Below are 17740 nucleotides of genomic sequence, written 5' to 3' on the forward strand. Positions count from 1 at the left end.
ACTGCCACATTTTTCTCTCTCATGAGATTCAAAGTAAACCTGTCATGTGTTGAAGCAAACAAGTTTGTGTTAGGAAATGGTCATCTACAATTTCTAGAAACTCTGATGTTGTTTCATTACTGGCTGCATGAGACTTCCAGCATCGATCTGGGCGTGGGGAGTTCATTTTATAATAGTATCTTCCCAGCTGAACTATTAATTGGTTGCACTTTAATATGAACATAAGAACGGCCATATTGGGTCGGACCAAAGGTCCATCTAGCCCAGTATCCTGTCTGCCGACAGTGGCCAATGCCCAGACGGAACGAACAGAACAGATAATCACCATGTGATCCATCCCCTGTTGTCCATTCCCAGCCTCTGAGAGAGGCTAGGGACACCCTCCTGGCCCATCCTGGCTAATAACCATTGATGGACCTAACCTCCATGAATTTATCTAGTTTTTCTTTAAGCCTGTTGAAGTCCTGGCCTTCACAACATCCTCTGGCGAGGAGTTCCACAGGAAGCGTGAATTGTGTGAAATACTTCCTTTCCTTTGTTTTAAACCTACTGTCTATTAATTGCACTTGGTGACCCCTCGTTCTTGTGTTACGGAAAGGAGTAACTTTTCCTTATTCATTTTCTTCACATTAGTCATGATTTTATAGATCTCTATATCTCCCTTAGTCCTCTCTTTTCCCAGCTGAAAAATTCCAGTCTTATTAATCTCTCCTCATATGGCTGTAGTTCCATACCCTTAATCATTTTGTTGCCCTTTTCTGAACCTTTTCCAATTCCAGTACATCTTTTTTGAGACGAGGCGACCATATCTGCACACAGTATTTAAGATGTGGATATACAATGTACTTATATAGTGGCAATATGGTATTTTCCATCTTATTCTGTATCCCTTTCTTAATGATTCCCAACATTGTTTGCTTTTTTGACTGCCGCTGCACATTGCGTGGATGTTTTCAGAGGACTATCCACAACGATTCCAACATCTCTCTGAGTGGTAACAGCTAATGTAGACCCCAGCATTTTATACGTATAGATGGAATTATATGTTCCAATGTGCATTACTGTGCAGTTATCAACACCGAATTTCATCTGCCATTTTGCTGCCCACTCGCCCAGTTTTATGAGATCCGTTTGAAGCTCTTTGTAGTCTGCTGTGGACTTTACTATCTTGAGCAAACTGGTATCAGCTGCAAATTTTGCCACCTCACCCATTACCCCTTTCTCCAGATCCTTTATGAATATGTTGAAAAATGATTTAAGGTTGCTCATGACTTGTCTGGTTTCAGAATATTCAGTAATTCCCGTCACTTACATTAGGCTTCCATTTCCTAACCGATTTACGTAGACGCTTCTGTCATAAAATTCGGGTTCATCACATGGAATTTCTTAGCGCTACTAAATAGCTCATCCCATTACTTACAGAATGGACCCATTTTTGGCCATCTTAGAAGTGAAGTGGTGACACTCCGCACTCGGGGGGGGCTCAGAGGGTAGACTTACCTACCGGCTTCCACTCCCAAAAGCCAGTCAGACTGCGCCTGGTGGAGGCTCCCTGCTTCTGCTCCTTCACCCCACTGGGCTGTTTACGCTCCCAGCGGCTATGGCCTGTCCTAATCCAGCCTCCCCAGGAAGTGTTAAACTTCTGGCAGCTGATCACAGAGATTCTGTTGGAGCAGCAGGGATCCTCTGCACGGCCTGCTTTGGCTCACTGCTCCGTGCTCCGTGCTCCAGCAAGTCAGAAACCGCAGCAGGAGCTGAAGGCCGGCTGTCTGCTTCTGGGCTTGGACCACAGCTTTGAAGAGAGTCTTCTGAACTCATGGGGGAAGGGCCCTGTTTTCTGATCGCTGACAGATGTACCTGGCCGACTTGGGGGCTCCAGGGGATACAGATAACGGAAGGATAGAAAGGAAGGATTCCCCGGAAAACATTAAAATGGGCTCTGTGCTTTACCAGGCACCTTGTCTCATTGCTGGACTCACTTTGTAGCAGCGCTAGGTCAGACCGCTCGGAAGCGTCTCACAACCCCACACACAGTCTGGGCAGAACCCAGAAAGAGAACGAGCATAGAGAGAACAAATTGCTCCTTCCGGGCCCGAGCCCTCCCGCCTGTGCTGGCTCCCCACAGACTGCACATGCCCCGGGCAGAGCACCTTTCCTTCCCAGTCAGACCCAAACCGCCCCGGACGATAATCCCTCCCGGCTTTCGGGCCCCCCGCGGTGGCGGCACGTTGAGAGTGGGACAGCCGCTGCCGTCCTGAACCGCTCTACTCGGGACAGGCCCAATTCCACCCGTGTTTAGAGACAGTTTTGAAGGCCTGACTTCTCAGGAAAGCCCTTTTCAATCCAGCTGAGTTTTAAATAACTCTGCGCCCTCTCAGAGGAACGACCCCACCGCCTTCCCCGGAGCTCGCGGGCAGAAGCTTTTCCTCAGGACTTGGCCTAGATTTTCTTTTCCTCAGTTCTAGCCCATTGCTGGGAGTGGGAATTAGCCTCTGCTGACCTCTGTCATTCTCAGAGAGGCCTCTCGTACGTCAGTGGAACGCCAAGGCCCCTGGCACTCAAATGGGTTCTCCCCCAATTCCCCGGGAGGGCAGTGCCCATGGCACGTGGAGTGGGACGTGCTGTGTTAGCCCCCTCTCACAGCCAGCACTGCACGGCTGCAGCCTCAACTTCCCTCTGCTCCTGCAGCCCTCGTATCCCATGCTGCTATGGTGTTGCCAGAGGGCTGCAGGGCCTCCGGTGGGGGTTTCCCTCCCTGGAGGCCCGTGGCACTTCCCAGGACCTGGCACCTGAGCTCAGGGGCAGGGCACGATGGCCCAGAGGGGCCAGACCTTGGGGGTGTGCTGGTGTTGGGACAGGCCAGAGCTCTGGATGAAGGCCTGGCTGCACTGGGTGCCCTGGTAGGGCTACTCGTGCCGGTAGGTGTGTGAGTGCTGCAGGAGCGTGGCACAGTCCCCCAAAGCCTTGGCACAGCAGCACGGCCCCAGGTGGGTGCGGCGGTGCTTGCTGAGGGTGGAGCTGTCGCTGAAGCGCTTGCTGCACTGGGCGCACGGGTAGGGCTGCTTGCCCGTGTGTGTGCGCTGGTGCTGGAAGAGCGTGGAGCTGAGGCTGAAGGCCTTGCCGCACTGGGCACACACGTAGGGGCGCTCGCCGGTGTGCGCGCACTGGTGCTTGATGAGGGTGGAGCTGTCGCTAAAGCCCTTGCTGCAGGCCGGGCACTGGTAGGGGCACTCACCCGTGTGCGTGCGCTGGTGCCGGGTGAGGTCGGAGTTCTGGCTGAAGCCCTTGCCACACTCAGTGCACGTATAGGGGCACTCGCCCAGGCGGGCATGCTGGTGCTGTGCCAGCTCCGCGCTCCAGCCGAAGCATCGCCTGCAGCTGGCGCGCTTGTGGGCTCGCTCCCTGCTGTGCACCCGCTGGTGCAGGAGGAGGTAGGCGCTGAGGCTGAAGGCCTTGCCATGCCCGGTGCACGTGTAGGGGCGCTCGTCGGTGTGCGTGCGCTGGTGTTTGATGAGGGTGGAGCTGTTGCGGAAGCCCCTGCCGCAGGCCGGGCAGTGGTAGGGGCGCTCGCCCGTGTGGGTGCGCAGGTGCCGGATGAGGTCAGAGCCCTGGCTGAAGGCCTTGCCGCACTCGGTGCAGTTGTAGGGCTTGTCCCCTGTGGAGGCTCTTGGCTGGGCAGCAGTATCGTGGGGCTTCCCTGCAGCTCCTTCACCAGGAGTGGGTTGGCTCGCAGGGCCTGGCCATTCCCAGCCCACCCCACAGTCGCTCTCAGGACTCAGGAGAAGGTCCCCACTGGATCCCCCTAGCAGCATCCCCGGCAGGTCAGTTTTCACGGGATCAGGCGTCTCCTCCACGTTGTCACCCCAAAGCCCATTGGCTGCTGGAAGAAAGAGAATCTGGACATGACCCTGCCCATGTGCCAAGGCCAACCGGGGTGGGGGGAGCACACAGACCCAGGCACGGCAGTTCAGTAGGGCTGAGGCTTGTCTACACAGAGTGGCACCGATCTGACTTCACATCGATCTGCAATCGATTTGGTCATGCCAGTGTCAAAAGGTGAGTGAATAGGTGTCTTTCAGTCTGGGCTAAGCCAATTGGGCACAGGTTTAAGCCACTCTAGAGCACAATCAGAATGTCCACATGCAGGAGTTTGCATCCTCCCTCTTTCAGTTAAAACGCACCCACTTTCTAGTGCAGAGGATGGAAAATCTCATTTGTACTCCTGCTCCGACTGAGCAGGGGCCAGCATCCCGTGTTAACCAGGATGGGGTGGGAAAGAATTCCCACACAGCCCCCTCCGGCCCTGGGAGACCACTGATTAGCTGTCTCCAAGCCAGGCTTTCGGGGAGAGTTAAGGTTATTTACGGCCCCCAGTTAACCCTTGAGTGAGCGGTTCGTTATTCCATGTGGTGCAGCACGTGCGCTAATTAACAGAACTGGGCCCTGGAGAGGGTCTTACAAATCGGTCTAAATGACACAAAGAAAACATTGAAGTTGCAGAGTCAAACCCGCAGGAGATGTCCGGAATAAGGGTGCGCTGCAGCCCCACCCCGGGGGCACACGAAGGAGACTCTGTCAGGCTGACCAAGCAGCAGAGCCCCAGGGTGGTACCCAGAGCGTCGGCCTCAGCCCTGGCAGAAGGGACTGATGAGGAGAGGCAGGAACGGGACAGCTCGGCTCTTCTTGGCTTCCAGCTCTTGGTGTCGCTCACCAGTGGCTGCTGGGCTGAATGAGCCCTCACCTGGGAGGCGGGTTTCCCCCAAGCCCCTGGGATCCGGGACATGCAGCTCTTCCTCCTCCTCCCTCCAGGAAAGCACAACTGGGAAGGGAGCCCCAGGGATTGCCAGGCAGCGGGCACAGCTGCAGCTCCCCCAGCCTCCCCCAGCTCGTGGGCACCTGCAGGGCGCCCCGCGCCCGCGATGGGCAGAGCTGGAGCCAGCACAGCCCCCCCCCCCCGGAGCGCCAGTCCCCAGGCGGGTCTGAGCAGCGCCCAGCGCCTCCCCCGCCCCCGCCCCTGCGGGCTTCCAGCAGCCGAGCGCGCGATCCGGGGACGCGGCTTCGCTTCGCAAGGGCCTGTGGGAAACGTAGTTCCGCGGCCCCGGGCGCTGGCGGGCTGCGGGCCCCTCCCGGGCAGCCTGGCTGCAGGCGGAGCGCGCGTTGGGGGGCTCTGGCCGCCCGGCCCCGCCAGCGGGGAGCTCGCCCTGCCGCAGAGTGGGGCGCTCGGGACATGCCTCCCTGGGCAGGGCATTGCCCGGCCTGGCCTCAGTTTCCCCAAGTACCAGGAGTTACCGACTCTCCCCCCCCCCACGTCTGTCCTCCCCCTCTGCGGGGACCTGCTGTATCGAGCACCCCGCTCCCCAAAGCGCCCCCGATACCCCGCCCCCAGGCGTGGGGCGCCCCCATCTCTTGCAAGGCCTGAGAACTCTCCCTGGAGGTTTGGGCGTCCACAGCCCTGCTCGCTGTCGGGGGGGGGGGGCGCATGCCCGACCAGGCTCGAGGGCCCAGGCCTTTAGGGACTAGCGGCTTGGGCCTCTCCCCCCCTCCCCTCCCCTCCCCCCCCAGCACTCCCCGGACCGTCCTCCTGACACCCAGCACCCGTCTGGTTCCTGTTCCCTTGGCTCCCGTTCGCCTCCTCGGGTGGCCCGGGACAGGGGGAGGCTTCCTCCCGCCGCGAAGGGCCAGGACCTCGGCACGGACACGGGGACACCCGCAGAGACTGCCCGCCTGCCCCCCGAAAGGCGAGGAACCGCAGCCGAGTGGGATGCGCTCAGGCTGCTCCGGGAGGGGGGCCAGGGCCAAGGGATCCCTGCCGGGCACTGCCCCCCCCCGGCTTGTCCAGCCCCCCCGGCACAGGACATGCTGCCCCCCCCCCCCCGCTTGTCTCTCCCCTCCCGCTGTAGCCGCGGTATCCCCCTGCGGCTGGCTCGTGCGCTCGGGCCATAGCTCAGGGCTTCGGGCCCCTCTGCTGCTCCGCGGGGCGGTGACTCGGGGTCTGGCCCCAGCTCGGTGGGTCCGGGGGCAGGTAGCGGTGAGGGGCTGGGCAGGGCCAAGGAGCGAGCAGCAAAGTGTCGGCGGGGGGAGGGGGGAGGCTGGCTCGGCCCGGGCGGGGAGGGGCGGGGGGCCGGCCCGGGAGCCGCGCTCCGGCTGAGCCCTGCCCCGCACGGGGTGCGGTCGCAGGGCAGGAGGAAGCCACCGAGGTTCCGGGCACCGAGCTGCCGCTGGCAGGAGCGTCCCGCGGAAGGGCCGGAGCTGGAACCAGCCGGGCGTGAGTGGCCCTGAGGGGACCCCCCAGCCTGGCCTGGGACCCCCGCCCCCAACCCCCGCACCTGGCTCCTGCCTCCCCGCCCCTTCTCCCCCCGCACCTGGCACCTGCCTCCCCGCCCCTTCTCCCCCCCCCGCACCTGGCACCTGCCTCCCCGTCCCTTCTCCCCCCGCACCTGGCACCTGCCTCCCCGCCCCTTCTCCCCCCCCCGCACCTGGCACCTGCCTCCCCGCCCCTTCTCCCCCCCCCGCACCTGGCACCTGCCTCCCCGCCCCTTCTCCCCCCGCACCTGGCTCCTGCCTCCGCGCCCCTTCTCCCCCCCCGCACCTGGCACCTGCCTCCGCGCCCCCAGACCCCTTCTCCCCCCCCGCACCTAGCTCCTTCCACCCCCGCCCCCAACCCCTTCTCCCCCCGCACCTGGCTCCTGCCTCCGCGCCCCTTCTCCCCCCGCACCTGGCACCTGCCTCCCCGCCCCTTCTCCCCCCCGCCCCTGGCTCCTGCCTCCCCGCCCCCAACCCCTTCTCCCCCCGCACCTGGCTCCTGCCTCCGCGCCCCTTCTCTCCCCCCGCACCTGGCTCCTTCCACCCCCGCCCCCAACCCCTTCTCCCCCCGCACCTGGCTCCTGCCTCCGCGCCCCTTCTCCCCCCGCACCTGGCACCTGCCTCCCCGCCCCTTCTCCCCCCCGCCCCTGGCTCCTGCCTCCCCGCCCCCAACCCCTTCTCCCCCCGCACCTGGCTCCTGCCTCCCCGCCCCTTCTCCCCCCGCACCTAGCTCCTTCCACCCCCGCCCCCAGACCCCTTCTCCCCCCGCACCTGGCACCTGCCTCCGCGCCCCCAGACCCCTTCTCCCCCCGCACCTGGCACCTGCCTCCGCGCCCCCAGACCCCTTCTCCCCCCGCACCTGGCACCTGCCTCCCCGCCCCTTCTCCCCCCCCCCCCGCACCTAGCTCCTTCCACCCCCACCCCCAGACCCCTTCTCCCCCCGCACCTGGCACCTGCCTCCGCGCCCCCAGACCCCTTCTCCCCCCGCACCTGGCACCTGCCTCCCCGCCCCTTCTCCCCCCCCCCCGCACCTAGCTCCTTCCACCCCCGCCCCCAGACCTCTTCTCCCCCCGCACCTGGCACCTGCCTCCGCGCCCCCAGACCCCTTCTCCCCCCCGCCCCTGGCTCCTGCCTCCCAACCCCTTCTCCCCCCCCGCACCTGGCACCTGCCTCCCCGCTCCCAACCCCTTCTCCCCCCGCACCTGGCTCCTTCCACCCCCGCCCCCAACCCCTTCTCCCCCCCGCACCTGGCTCCTTCTACCCCCACCCCCAACCCCTTTTCCCCCCCGCACCTGGCTCCTGCCTCCCCGCCCCTTCTCCCCCCGCACCTGACTCCTGCCTCCCCGCCCCCAGACCCCTTCTCCCCCTGCCCGCACCTAGCTCCTGCCCCCCCAGTCCCGTTCTCCTCCCCCCCCCGCACCTGGCTCTTTCCGCCCCCCGCACCTGGCTCCGTCCTCGCACCTGGCACTTTCCACTCCCACCCTCAGGCCCCTTCTCCCGCCCCCCCCACACCTGGCTCCTTCTGCCCCGGCTCCTGCCCCCCTGCTCTCACCTGGCTCCTTCCACCCCAGGCGCCTTCTCCCCCCCCCCCCGCACCTGGCTCCTGCCCCCAGACCTCTTGTCCCTTCCCCCCACCCCCGCATCTGACTCCTTTATTCCCAGACCCCTTCTCCCACCTTGGCCCCTGGCTCCTCCCCCCCCCCCCCCCCGCACCAGGCTCCTTCCACCCCCATCTCCAGACCCTTCCCCCCCCCCCCGCCCCTGGCTCCTGCCCCCCATCCCCTTCTTCCCACTGCACCTGGCTCCTTCTGTCCCCGCCCCCAGGCCATTCTCCCCCCCTTTTCTCTCCCCTCCTCCCCCGCCCCAGACCTCTTCTCCCCTCCCATTGCACCCCACACCTGGCTCCCTCTGTCCCCCCGCCACACCACGTGTCTTCTCTCTCCCTGCCCTCTGGGCCAGCACCTGACCTGGTCTTCCCTCTGACCAGCTCCTGCCCTCGGTCTCCCTGGCAGGCCCCCTCCCTTGTACCTGGCCCCCTTCTGTCTTCTCTCCTGGCCCAGCACCTGGTCCTTTTCTCTCCATGCCCCCCAGATCGGCGCCTGGCTCCTTTCTCTTTCCCCGCAGAGCCTGGTTCTTCCCAGCCTCCCTTCCTTCAGCATGTAGCCCCCTTCTCCCCCATGACTCTGCATCTCCTTCCTCTCTGTACCCCACCAGGGCCCTGGGCCATGAGCCTCTCTGCTTTCCAGCCCTAGGGCCCTGCTGGTTTGGGGCGGAGTGGTCCCTTGAGCGGGGCATGCCTGCCTCCTTCCACTCCCCAGCCTGAGCCCGTCTCTGCCCGCCGCGGCCCTTGGGTGGGCACAGGCTGGCGGCTTTGTCCTGGCGCACGTTTCTCTGGCCATATTGAATGAGAACCCGGGAGCTGGGATCCCCTCCCTGCCCCTGGCCGGGCCAGCGCCCCACAAGCTGGCAGCACTTGGCTGTGGGGTACAGCCACGCTGCGCCCACTCCCTGCCAGTGCAAGCTGGGGCCTGGCCTGGGTTCGGTCGCTGCTGAGTAGCCCCCAGAGGCAGGTGCCACGAGCCAGCGTGGGTCTGTGTGGCCTGGTCAGGCCTGGCTGTTTCACACCCCTCTGCCAGTGGGGCCTGTGGCCCTTCCCAGGGACACGCCCCAGCCAGTGCCCAGCGGCCGGGCCTGGGCCCAGGGCCGTGATTTCCTGGCACGCTCTCCGTGCCCAGCATGTGCCCCTCAGGCTGGGGTTGGCTTTAGCTGGAGCCCGGGGGAGGGGCTCAGTGGCCCAGGAGCCACGTCGCTGCCCGGGGGAATGGCTGCCATGTGTCACGAGCCTGGCACGGCTGCCCAGGCCCGTCCAGGGCGGCTGCCGACCTCCTTCCGGGGCTAACGGGGTCTCTCTTGTAGGAGCCGGGAAGCACTGCTGCCCCCAGAGAGCGGTGCTGGGGCCAGGGCCCATGGTGGGACAGGCTTCCCGCTAGCGCAGGCTGGTGTCTCAGGCAGCTGGCGGTGCCGGGCAGTCGCGCTGCTGGAGAGGAGCCGGGCTAGCGCGTCGTGGGCCGGGGCGGCATGGAGCGCGGCGGCCTCACGCTCGAGAACCCCTATGCCAGCGTGACCATCCCCCGCGCGCAGCTCGAGAACAGCTTCATTAAGCGCTACCTGGGCGACGAGCCCCCCTCGCCCACGGTCATCGTCAATCCCGGAGCCGTGCCCACGTACCCAGCCTCGGAGCTGCTGAACGGGGCCAGCAAACCGCTGGGGCTGGCCAGCTGGGATGGCTTTAAAGTCGCCCCGCAGGAGTCCTTGGCCCAGCTGTATAACCCGTACGCCAGCCTGGAGCGGAAGAACGGCATGTCCCCGGATGGGCTCTACACCATCGAGCTAAACAAGCACCACAAGGGCCCAGAGGCGGGCTCGGACGGCGGCTGCTGTTGCTGTAAATTCTGCCCCTGCTGCCGGAAATGCTGCTGCGTCGTCTCCTAATCCCGCGCGCCGTGACCCCAGCCGTCCCTGCTCAGACCCCCGCCTGCCGCAGCCTCCTCAGGAAAGTGGCATCTTGCAGAGGAGGCTGGGACGGACAGCCCCAGGGCCATGCTGCCTGAGACTCTGCTGCGCCCTGGGACTATATTAGCCTGGATTGCAGGGTGACTGTAGAGCTGCGGTGTGTGGGGCTGCAGTTAGCCTGGGGGAGAGGGGGGCTCCTATGGATCTGGCCGTGCCAGGCGGGGGAGGGCAATGAGCCATGCTGGTACACAGCCCCTGGATCTGGTTCTGCCTGTGTCCACGGGACTCGGGCTGGTAGAACCGGGCAGGTAACACGCACCCTTGGCTGCCACGGCCGAGTGGGGCAAACTCTGTTTGCCAAGCTGCCTGGCACACGGATCCTGCCAGCCCTCGGCTGCCTCCCCTCCAGACCCCCCCCTTCGCCCCAGGGCAAACACACACGGCAGCGCATTCTCCGAGCTGGGCTTGGCTCCAGGGATGTGTCATGGCTGGGCGCACGGTGCTAGGCGACTGTAAATTTAGCTGTAAATTTCAGGGATTCACCATAGAAATGTTTTGGTGCTTTTGGGTGTATCTCGTAAAATCGATGTTCGTGGAGATTTGCTGATAAAAGTCTAATCTTTCCAAACCTGCCCGTGTGATTACAAAGAAAACCCAGGGGGCTCTCTGCCAGACAGCCGGAAACAACGGTTGGGAGAGGAGTGACCGGCCCGCCCCCTGGAGCATGTTGACTCTGAAACCTAAGGATGGAATGTTAAACAGCAGCATTTTAAGACCTGGCTGGGCCACATGGACTCTAGAGGGGCCTCTGCTTGTGGCTCAGCACATGACTGGCTTGCGCCTGCCTGTCTGCGGCTGGGCAGGGCCCTGAGCGTGCCAGTCAGCACGGTGACGTCACGCGCTGTCTGTCACTCGCTGTTTGTTTAAACTTTGCCTGGGAGGTTGCACCTTGGAGCTGGAAGCGCTGGGCACAGCCCTGCTTGCCTGCTTCCTTGGCAATGATTAATCGGAGCTCGGAGCAGCGCCAAGGGGCTGGGGCAGGCGGCGGGGATAGAAACACGGCTGGATACCTCAAGCTGCCCTGAGCCACCAGCTACTCCCAACTCCAGCCATGGCCCACGCTGGACGTGGGGAGCTGCTGCTGCCCCCTCCACCCTGTGAGTTAGTGCCAAAGGGAACAGCCCTAGAGGAGCTGCCGGCAACTGGCGCCCTAGGCGAAACGCGCGATCAGCGTGCGATTGGCGCCCCTGCCTCCAAAGCCCTCAACGGCCATTTTTCTTGGCACCCTAAGCGACCGCCTAGATCGCCTGTATTGATGGGCCGCCACTGAAAGGGATCCCTTTTGCCAGCAGCCGGCCCTGCCCTGCTGTGGGCAGCCTGGATAGCCCCAGGTCTCCTGCTCGCTTTCACTTTTGCTCTTCCAGAAAGATCCCCAGGGCCTGGAATGTGATCTGACCAGTCTGCCCAGCCCTCAGCTGGCATCTCGGTCTGGGGCAGGCCTCTTGTCACATCCCTTCCTGCCCCTCCCAGCCTAATCCCAGCCTGCTCCCCCACCCCCAGCTCACCCTGTTTGTTGGTTTGTGTATTCACGTAAATCCCTTGTCTTAGTGACCGTTCCTTGCCGGGCAGTAGACGGAACATCAGCGTTCCGACCCCCCGAGAACGCAGCTGGGCGGTAGCGGCACAAACCGTTCTGGGTGTTCTCCCAAACGTTTACAACTCACATCGACTTAAAATAGCTTTAAAACCGTTCCACGTGGAATTGCAATGCCCTTGGCGTTAAAAGAAACAAGCCCAGAACGTTTCCTGGCGTTGTCAAGTCTTTTTTTAACTTTCCCCTTTTTTATATGACGAGTGATCCTGTGGCACCTTAGAGACTAACCGAAATACAGACTCTGGGCAAAAGCCACTTCCTCAGATGAATTGGAGCAGGAGTGGAGTTTGCCCATGAAAGCTCATGATCCTCCATATTTTGGTTAGACTCTAAGGTGCCCCAGGATCTCTCATTTTTAAAGTGACAGACTAACACAGCACCTGCCCTTCCCCCAGCCATTTGTAACAGTTGATGCTCTAACTCAGCCCTCTCATGCAGTGTTTCTTAAACTGTGTTCCCTGGCACACTGGATTTCAAAATCCCCACCCTTAAAGGGGCAGGTGACTTTTTTTTTTGCTCAACAAAAAATCCTTGGTGTTCCCCATAAAAAAAAATCATTGTTTGATGTTCCTTAGTCTTAAAAAGTTTAAGAAACGCTGCTCTACTCTGTGTGCTGCTGCTGCTTTTCTTGGTCTGTGCTGCTGCTCGATTGTGCACTTCTGAGTACCATGAAAATCCCTCCCGCCGCACATGTGCATGCCTCCCTGGGCCGCGTGGCGAGGAGGCTGTGCTCCAGGCAGGGGCAGTCCGTGAGTATAGGCAGACTTGGTGGTCGCCTAGGGACCGCCTTCAACGGGACGCTTGGGGCGCCCGATGATTACATCACAGCCATTGACGGCCGTGCAGGCGGGGGTGCCGATCACGCATTCCCCCTGGGGCGCCAGCTGCCGCAGCCCACCTCGAGCCGCTCCTGGCTCCAGGCAGGGTGCCGTATGCCCATTCCTCTGGCAATTGGGAGGGAGGGATGGACAATGCCATTTCTCTCTCCCCCAGCCCTGCAGGGCCAGGAGTCCTGTGGTCTGGGGGTGCAGACCCACGCCCCTTGTGGGGCCTCAGCCAAGGAGCCGCCAATCATTCGGGGCTGGAGTTTGCGCCATAGTTTGCAGAACATGGACAGCTTTGTCTCCAGCCCTGGCCTGCTGGGAACGGAGGGTCCCTGCAAAGCTGCACCTGGCAAGGAGCAGGATGCAGCCAAGGGAGCAATGGAGTCCTGCCTGGGGCAATGCCCAGCTCCAGGGCTGTCTGCTCTCCTCCTGGACTCTGCCATCACCCCCGGAGCGGGGACGCTGCTGCTGGTGACCTGACTTCCCCAGTGAGCTGCCCAGTTCCCGTCCACACCAGCAAAGGGGGGCGCGCACCACCCGCCAGGCTAGGAGTGGGGGTGGGGGGTGCGCTTGCTGTCCGGGGCTGGAGGTGTGTGGTAACGAAGTACAGGGAAGCTCTAAGTACAAGGTCTCAGAGGGGCCATGCAAGAATAAGCCAGCCTGGCCCTTCCCACCCCGTATACCAGCCTTATCTCAACAGCAGGGCCTAAATGCAGGGGGCAAAGGCAAAAGGTGGCCAGCAGGGAGGAGGGGAGAGAGCGAGGCAAGGCCTTGGGAGCAGCGAGCCTGGAAAGCTTGTCTGGGAGGCCGGGTGCGCTGTCGTGGAAGCGGGTTCTGCCGCAGTGGGCAAGCCGCAAGGACGTCGTGTGTTTGCTAACGGGGATAGCGAGGTGCCCGGCCTCCTGGCTCTTACCGAGGAGCTGACCGAGCGCCTCCTGGTACGACCCGCGCTCGCAAGCGGCAGGCACGCTGCGGGCTCCCGGAGCCGTTCGGTCCAGGGCTCTACCGAGCACACAGGCCTCCACGGTGGGGCAAGCGCCTGCCCGGAGGCGGCTGGTGTTCGCTCTGCCGGTGGTGCCCGCTGCCACTGAAGATCGGGCGGGCGGACAGCGCCTTGCCTTCGCACAGGGCAAAGCTGATTTTCCGAACCCCTCCTGCGCCGGGGCAGCCCGGGGCGCCTTGCAATTCGCGTCTTTCCCGGGCGAGCGCTCTGCGCCGGGGCGAGCCGGGTATTCAATCCGCCCGCGAAGCCAGGGAGGGAGCTATTGGATTCCGGAGGCCATTGTTAGCCCGGGCTCTGGTAACACAACCTGGCTGGGTTGGCTTCCCTCCGGCAGATACAGTAGCGCGCCTGCCCCTGAAATGTGAACCCGGAGAATTACCGGAGAGGGGAGCGGCAGCTGGGAGCTGCGTGAAGACGCCCTCCGAAGAGCCACCCGTATGCCAAGGCCCCACGCTGCTCCTCATGAGAGGTGGCAGCCCCCCGGCCCGGTGCAGCCCTCTCTCTCTCCCTCTGCTGAGCCCTGCCGGGGGTGAAAGAGCCGCCAGGACAGGTAGGAGTGTGGCTTTCTGCACCCGGGGGCTCTTGCGTGCCTGCCACCCAGGCTAGGGATGGGCAGCAGAGACCAGCTGCTGGGGGTCGCCTCCCTGGGTTGCCTGTGTCTCCCAGGCCTCAGATGCTCCCCACATGCTCCCCAGGGCACTCTGCTGGGACCCCCTCTTTAGAACCCCTTTTCCTGCCCAGTGGGGCTCCAATCTGCAGCTGCAGGGTCCCAGGGCACCGCTGCACGGCTCTGCCGCGCACCCCCACCTGCCTGCCTCTCTGCTCCCCAGGCCAGGCAAGCCCTGCAGACTTCTGGCCCCGGCTGTGGGTCCAGTCTGCCTTGTGCCTAGTGTAGGACTCGGCAGGGCTGGCAGCTCCTGGCTCTGTCTTGACCCCCCAAATTATCCTGCAAAGGGGAGACTCCGGAGGGTGCAGCTCTCATGCCGGATGTCACAGAAGCAAGACCCTTCCTGTCCTCCATGCCCGGCACTATCCGCGCCCCAAAGCCCGGGCAGGGAGGAGCGGCCAGCCCCACGGGAATGCAGGAGCCTGCCTTCCCCAGCCCGGCCTGTGGGATTAACCCTCCCCTGACCAGTGTGGGGTGCACAAGCCTTCTCAGCGCCAGCCCTTCGGCAGGGGCTACTCCCCCCCCGGCTGCTCTGCCCTGGGGCGCCCCACTTCTCCGCCCCACGCTCTGGCCAGAAAGCCTGTGTTCTTTGCCCGCTCTGCTTCGGGCTGAGTTGGAGCAGCTGGGGTCTTGCCTCACGGTCCAGAGCAGCTGGGGCCCTACTAGCTCGACCATCTGAGTCTCACCTGCCCCGCTTCAGCAGAGCTGGGGTCACCCCTGGCTGCCAGGTCACCCCAGCACAGCTTGGATCCTGCCTGGCTGGCGGCTCCTGACCCAAAGCAGCTCTTTTCTCCCCCGTGCCATTGCTGGCCTGGCCTTTCATCCATGCCCAGGCTGCTCTCTGCAGCCCTTCTCCAAGTCTCTGACCCTCTCTCCTGCCCCTCCCCAGCATGTCTGAGTCCCTCGGCAGGGACAGCGCGGAGGACACGGAGCCTGGAGCTGAGGCTGACGCCCCCCCTCCCAGCCAAGGCGGCCCTAAGATCGACTGCGTCATCTGCTATTCCTCCTACAACCTGTCCAGCAGGCTCCCGCGCCGGCTCTATTGTGGCCACACCTTCTGCCAGGCCTGCCTCAAGCGCCTGGACACCGTAGCCAACGAGCAGCGGTGGATCCCCTGCCCGCAGTGCCGCCAGAGCACGCCCACGCCCCGCGGCGGCATCGCCATGCTCGACCTGGACCTGGCCACCTTCCTGGCGGTGAAGGCCGAGAAGGATCAGCCCCGGGCGGCCGGCCGGCCGGAGTCCGACTCCTCCTTCAAAGCGCCCTCCAAAGAGACGCCGGTCACCCAGCAGCCCGTGGGGCTCTGTCAGGACACGGTGCCCCAGCCGCAGTTCCCCCGAAGCCGCTGCTGCGGCCAGTGTGTGTGCTGCGGGGCCGTGGCAGCCTTTGAGGGCTAGCCAGGCCGCGCCCGGCTCGCAGGGGTGAAGAGAGACTCCATCGTGGCTGGGCAGGGAGCAGGCCGGGTCTCTGAGGGCAGGCTGCCCCGCTGCAGCCCCTGGCTCTGTCGCCCCTGGGGAGGGGGAGTCATCGAGCCCTGTCGACTCCCTGGGCCTGGAGCCTGCAGACTTCTCAGCCACCTGGCTCATCCCACGGGGCCGTGGCTCCCTGGTGGGCCCTCCTCGTTCCAGCCTGCCTCTGCTCTCCTGAGAGAGATGGACCCTGGCCCGTCTCCCTGCCGGTTAGCCTGCCCGGGCTGTGGGTGGCCCAGGGGTGCGACTGAACCCACAGAAACACCCACAGCAGCTGGGCCCAGCCTGCCACGCAGGGAACCCGGCCCTCGGGGTCAGAGCCACTGAAACGTGGCCTGGCCAAACCTGAGACCCTTGCGATGCCTGGAGCAGGAAGGTGGGCCCAGCCCCACAGCTGCCCTGTGGGGGGAGTGCGGGATGGGGTGCCCAGGCGCACGGCTGAGACGCAGGTGGCCGGGCCAGGCAGTTTCCTTCGTGGGTGGCAGGGCGAGGCGGAGCGGGCGCAGGCAGAGGGGTGCACCCCTTCAAACAGGAGGCGACGCCTTGTCTGTGGCTTGGGGGGAACATCCTCCCCACAGAAGCCAAAAAGGGGAATGCAGAGCAGAGGAGCCTGGGCCACGGGCCGGGTGCACGGCCTAAGCCTGAACCAAGGGCCAGGAACCCACGGCAGCTCGGTGCCTGAGCCCGGCACGGTTCTGGTGAAAGCACCAGGCCCGACATCTGGATGTAAATATATTGCGGCAAGTGCGGCTACATCCGAGAGGGGGCGATGCTGGGCGTGCGTGAAGTGTTATGTGCCCCAAATGCCTTGGGGCGGCGGGGGCCAGCAGGCGGGCACTGTCCCATCCATAGGATGTTTCATCCAACCGCCCCAGGCCCGGCGCTTTGAGGGACTCCTGGGGCACTAGACGGCCCGGGGGGGGGGGGGGGGGTCTAGTGAGGGGCCTGGCGGCCACAGCAAAAACCAAGCCCCCCACCCTCACTCATCGGCAGCAGCGGTGGGATGCACAGTGACCCGGCTCCAGCCACACTGCTTTGGGGAGGGGACTTGGGAGAAGGGGGGGAACCCCCCCTGCACTCACTGGCGGCCGGAAGTGGAGCGACACGGCTTGGGGTCCTTGGAGTGGAGCAGTTTGGGGCTGGGCAGCTCCGGTTCCTGCCGCCATCACTGGTGAGTGTGGGCAGGCCCTGACCTCTGCATCCAGCATCGTGTGCACTGCTAGTCCCCGGGCCATGTTGCTTGGGGAAGAGATGGAGGGACAGAGGAGGAGTGGGGGATGGAGTTGGGGTGCAGTGGGGGCAGGAAGAGGGGGCTAAGGGTGGCACAGAGAGGAGTCACGTGGGGGGGCAGTCACGTGGCGGATGCACCCCTTGTGTCGCTCCCCAGCAGTCACCCCTAGTCCAGGACGGGTTGATCACATAATGAACAGGGGGGTTTTATCCACGATCTCAGGCTGCAGGCGAGGTAACAAGCAGATGTCGTAAAACAGTGTTTCTCAACCTTTTTTTTTATAAAGTACCCCTTTAAAAAAAAATTAGAAGTACCCCCGGTACCTACAGTTTTCAGACACACAATTTTTTTCTACCATCGCAACACATTTGTTTAAACAACTTAATCGTAGCCGGGCGGGTGATGAAATTTTTGGGGATAAAAAGTACAAAAATAATAAAGCGCTGGAAAACGTAACACAAACATTCTGTTTTCTCCAGTGTTCAGTTGTGTTGACGCACCCCCAGACTTCTCTCGAGTGCCCCTCAGGGAACTCGTCCCACTGGTTGAGAAATGCCCAGGGTGCTGGGGCGCTGTTTGGCTCTGTCTGGAAATGGGGGGCAGCGTACTAGCCGTAACCCTTGGTGGGGCCATGGGGGCAGCAGACTGGGACAGGACGCTGGTTCTGTGTCTTGATGGCAAGAAACCCGCCCATTGTCCGGGTCCCTCTGTCGCCGAACAGGGCTTGTGCGCCTTCTCTATGAGTAGCATTGGGGTCTGCTGACGCAGCCGGCCGCTCTGGCTGCTCGCGCCAATAACAGCGGAGCTGCAAGGCCAGAGCCCGGAGCAGCCTAACCTGTAATAGCACAGCAAGGGCCCTGCAGCCTCCTACACCTAACAACGGGCCTAGCTCAGGCGGACGCCGACGCCCCCACGAGATGGCAACAATGTTCGGTCTCTGCTGAGCAGGACTCACACTGGGGCCTGCCGGAGCGGTTCTGCCCCTCACTGGCAGCACCCTCGGGTATCCAGCGCTCGTACGCACTCGTGTGTTCTGCACACAGTGCACGCGGTGTCCACGCACCCCTGGGACCTCC

General features: G+C 63.3%; 3 protein-coding genes across 3 annotated transcripts; 2 read left to right on the forward strand and 1 right to left on the reverse strand.

Annotated features, from left to right (window-relative positions):
* Nucleotides 1-1362: 1362 nt before the first annotated feature.
* Nucleotides 1363-4618, reverse strand: LOC142819322 (uncharacterized). The gene has a single exon (XM_075905440.2). It carries the CDS (start codon nucleotides 3810-3812, stop codon nucleotides 2907-2909), a length of 906 nt encoding a protein of 301 aa, XP_075761555.2. The 5' UTR covers nucleotides 3813-4618; the 3' UTR covers nucleotides 1363-2906.
* A 1480-nt stretch (nucleotides 4619-6098) lies between these two features.
* Nucleotides 6099-10444, forward strand: CYSRT1 (cysteine rich tail 1). The gene is made up of 2 exons (XM_075905441.2): nucleotides 6099-6265; nucleotides 9220-10444. Exon 2 carries the CDS (start codon nucleotides 9382-9384, stop codon nucleotides 9793-9795), a length of 414 nt encoding a protein of 137 aa, XP_075761556.2. The 5' UTR covers nucleotides 6099-6265; nucleotides 9220-9381; the 3' UTR covers nucleotides 9796-10444.
* Nucleotides 10445-14207: 3763 nt separating this feature from the next.
* Nucleotides 14208-16686, forward strand: RNF224 (ring finger protein 224). Its single transcript, XM_089772912.1, has one exon. The coding sequence runs from the start codon at nucleotides 14855-14857 to the stop codon at nucleotides 15359-15361; it is 507 nt and encodes a 168-aa protein (XP_089629038.1). The 5' UTR covers nucleotides 14208-14854; the 3' UTR covers nucleotides 15362-16686.
* The last annotated feature ends 1054 nt before the right edge of the window (nucleotides 16687-17740 follow it).

The sequence above is a fragment of the Pelodiscus sinensis genome, chromosome 23 (genome assembly GCF_052426305.1).
Source record: "Pelodiscus sinensis isolate ZL-2025 chromosome 23, ASM5242630v1, whole genome shotgun sequence".
Taxonomy (NCBI): Eukaryota; Metazoa; Chordata; order Testudines; family Trionychidae; genus Pelodiscus; species Pelodiscus sinensis.

What these genes read in the sequence shown, in the direction of transcription:
- LOC142819322 (XM_075905440.2), bottom strand. Translation starts at nt 3,812, where the DNA reads ATGCTGCTAGGGGGATCCAGTGGGGACCTTCTCCTGAGTCCTGAGAGC.
- CYSRT1 (XM_075905441.2), top strand. Translation starts at nt 9,382, where the DNA reads ATGGAGCGCGGCGGCCTCACGCTCGAGAACCCCTATGCCAGCGTGACC.
- RNF224 (XM_089772912.1), top strand. Translation starts at nt 14,855, where the DNA reads ATGTCTGAGTCCCTCGGCAGGGACAGCGCGGAGGACACGGAGCCTGGA.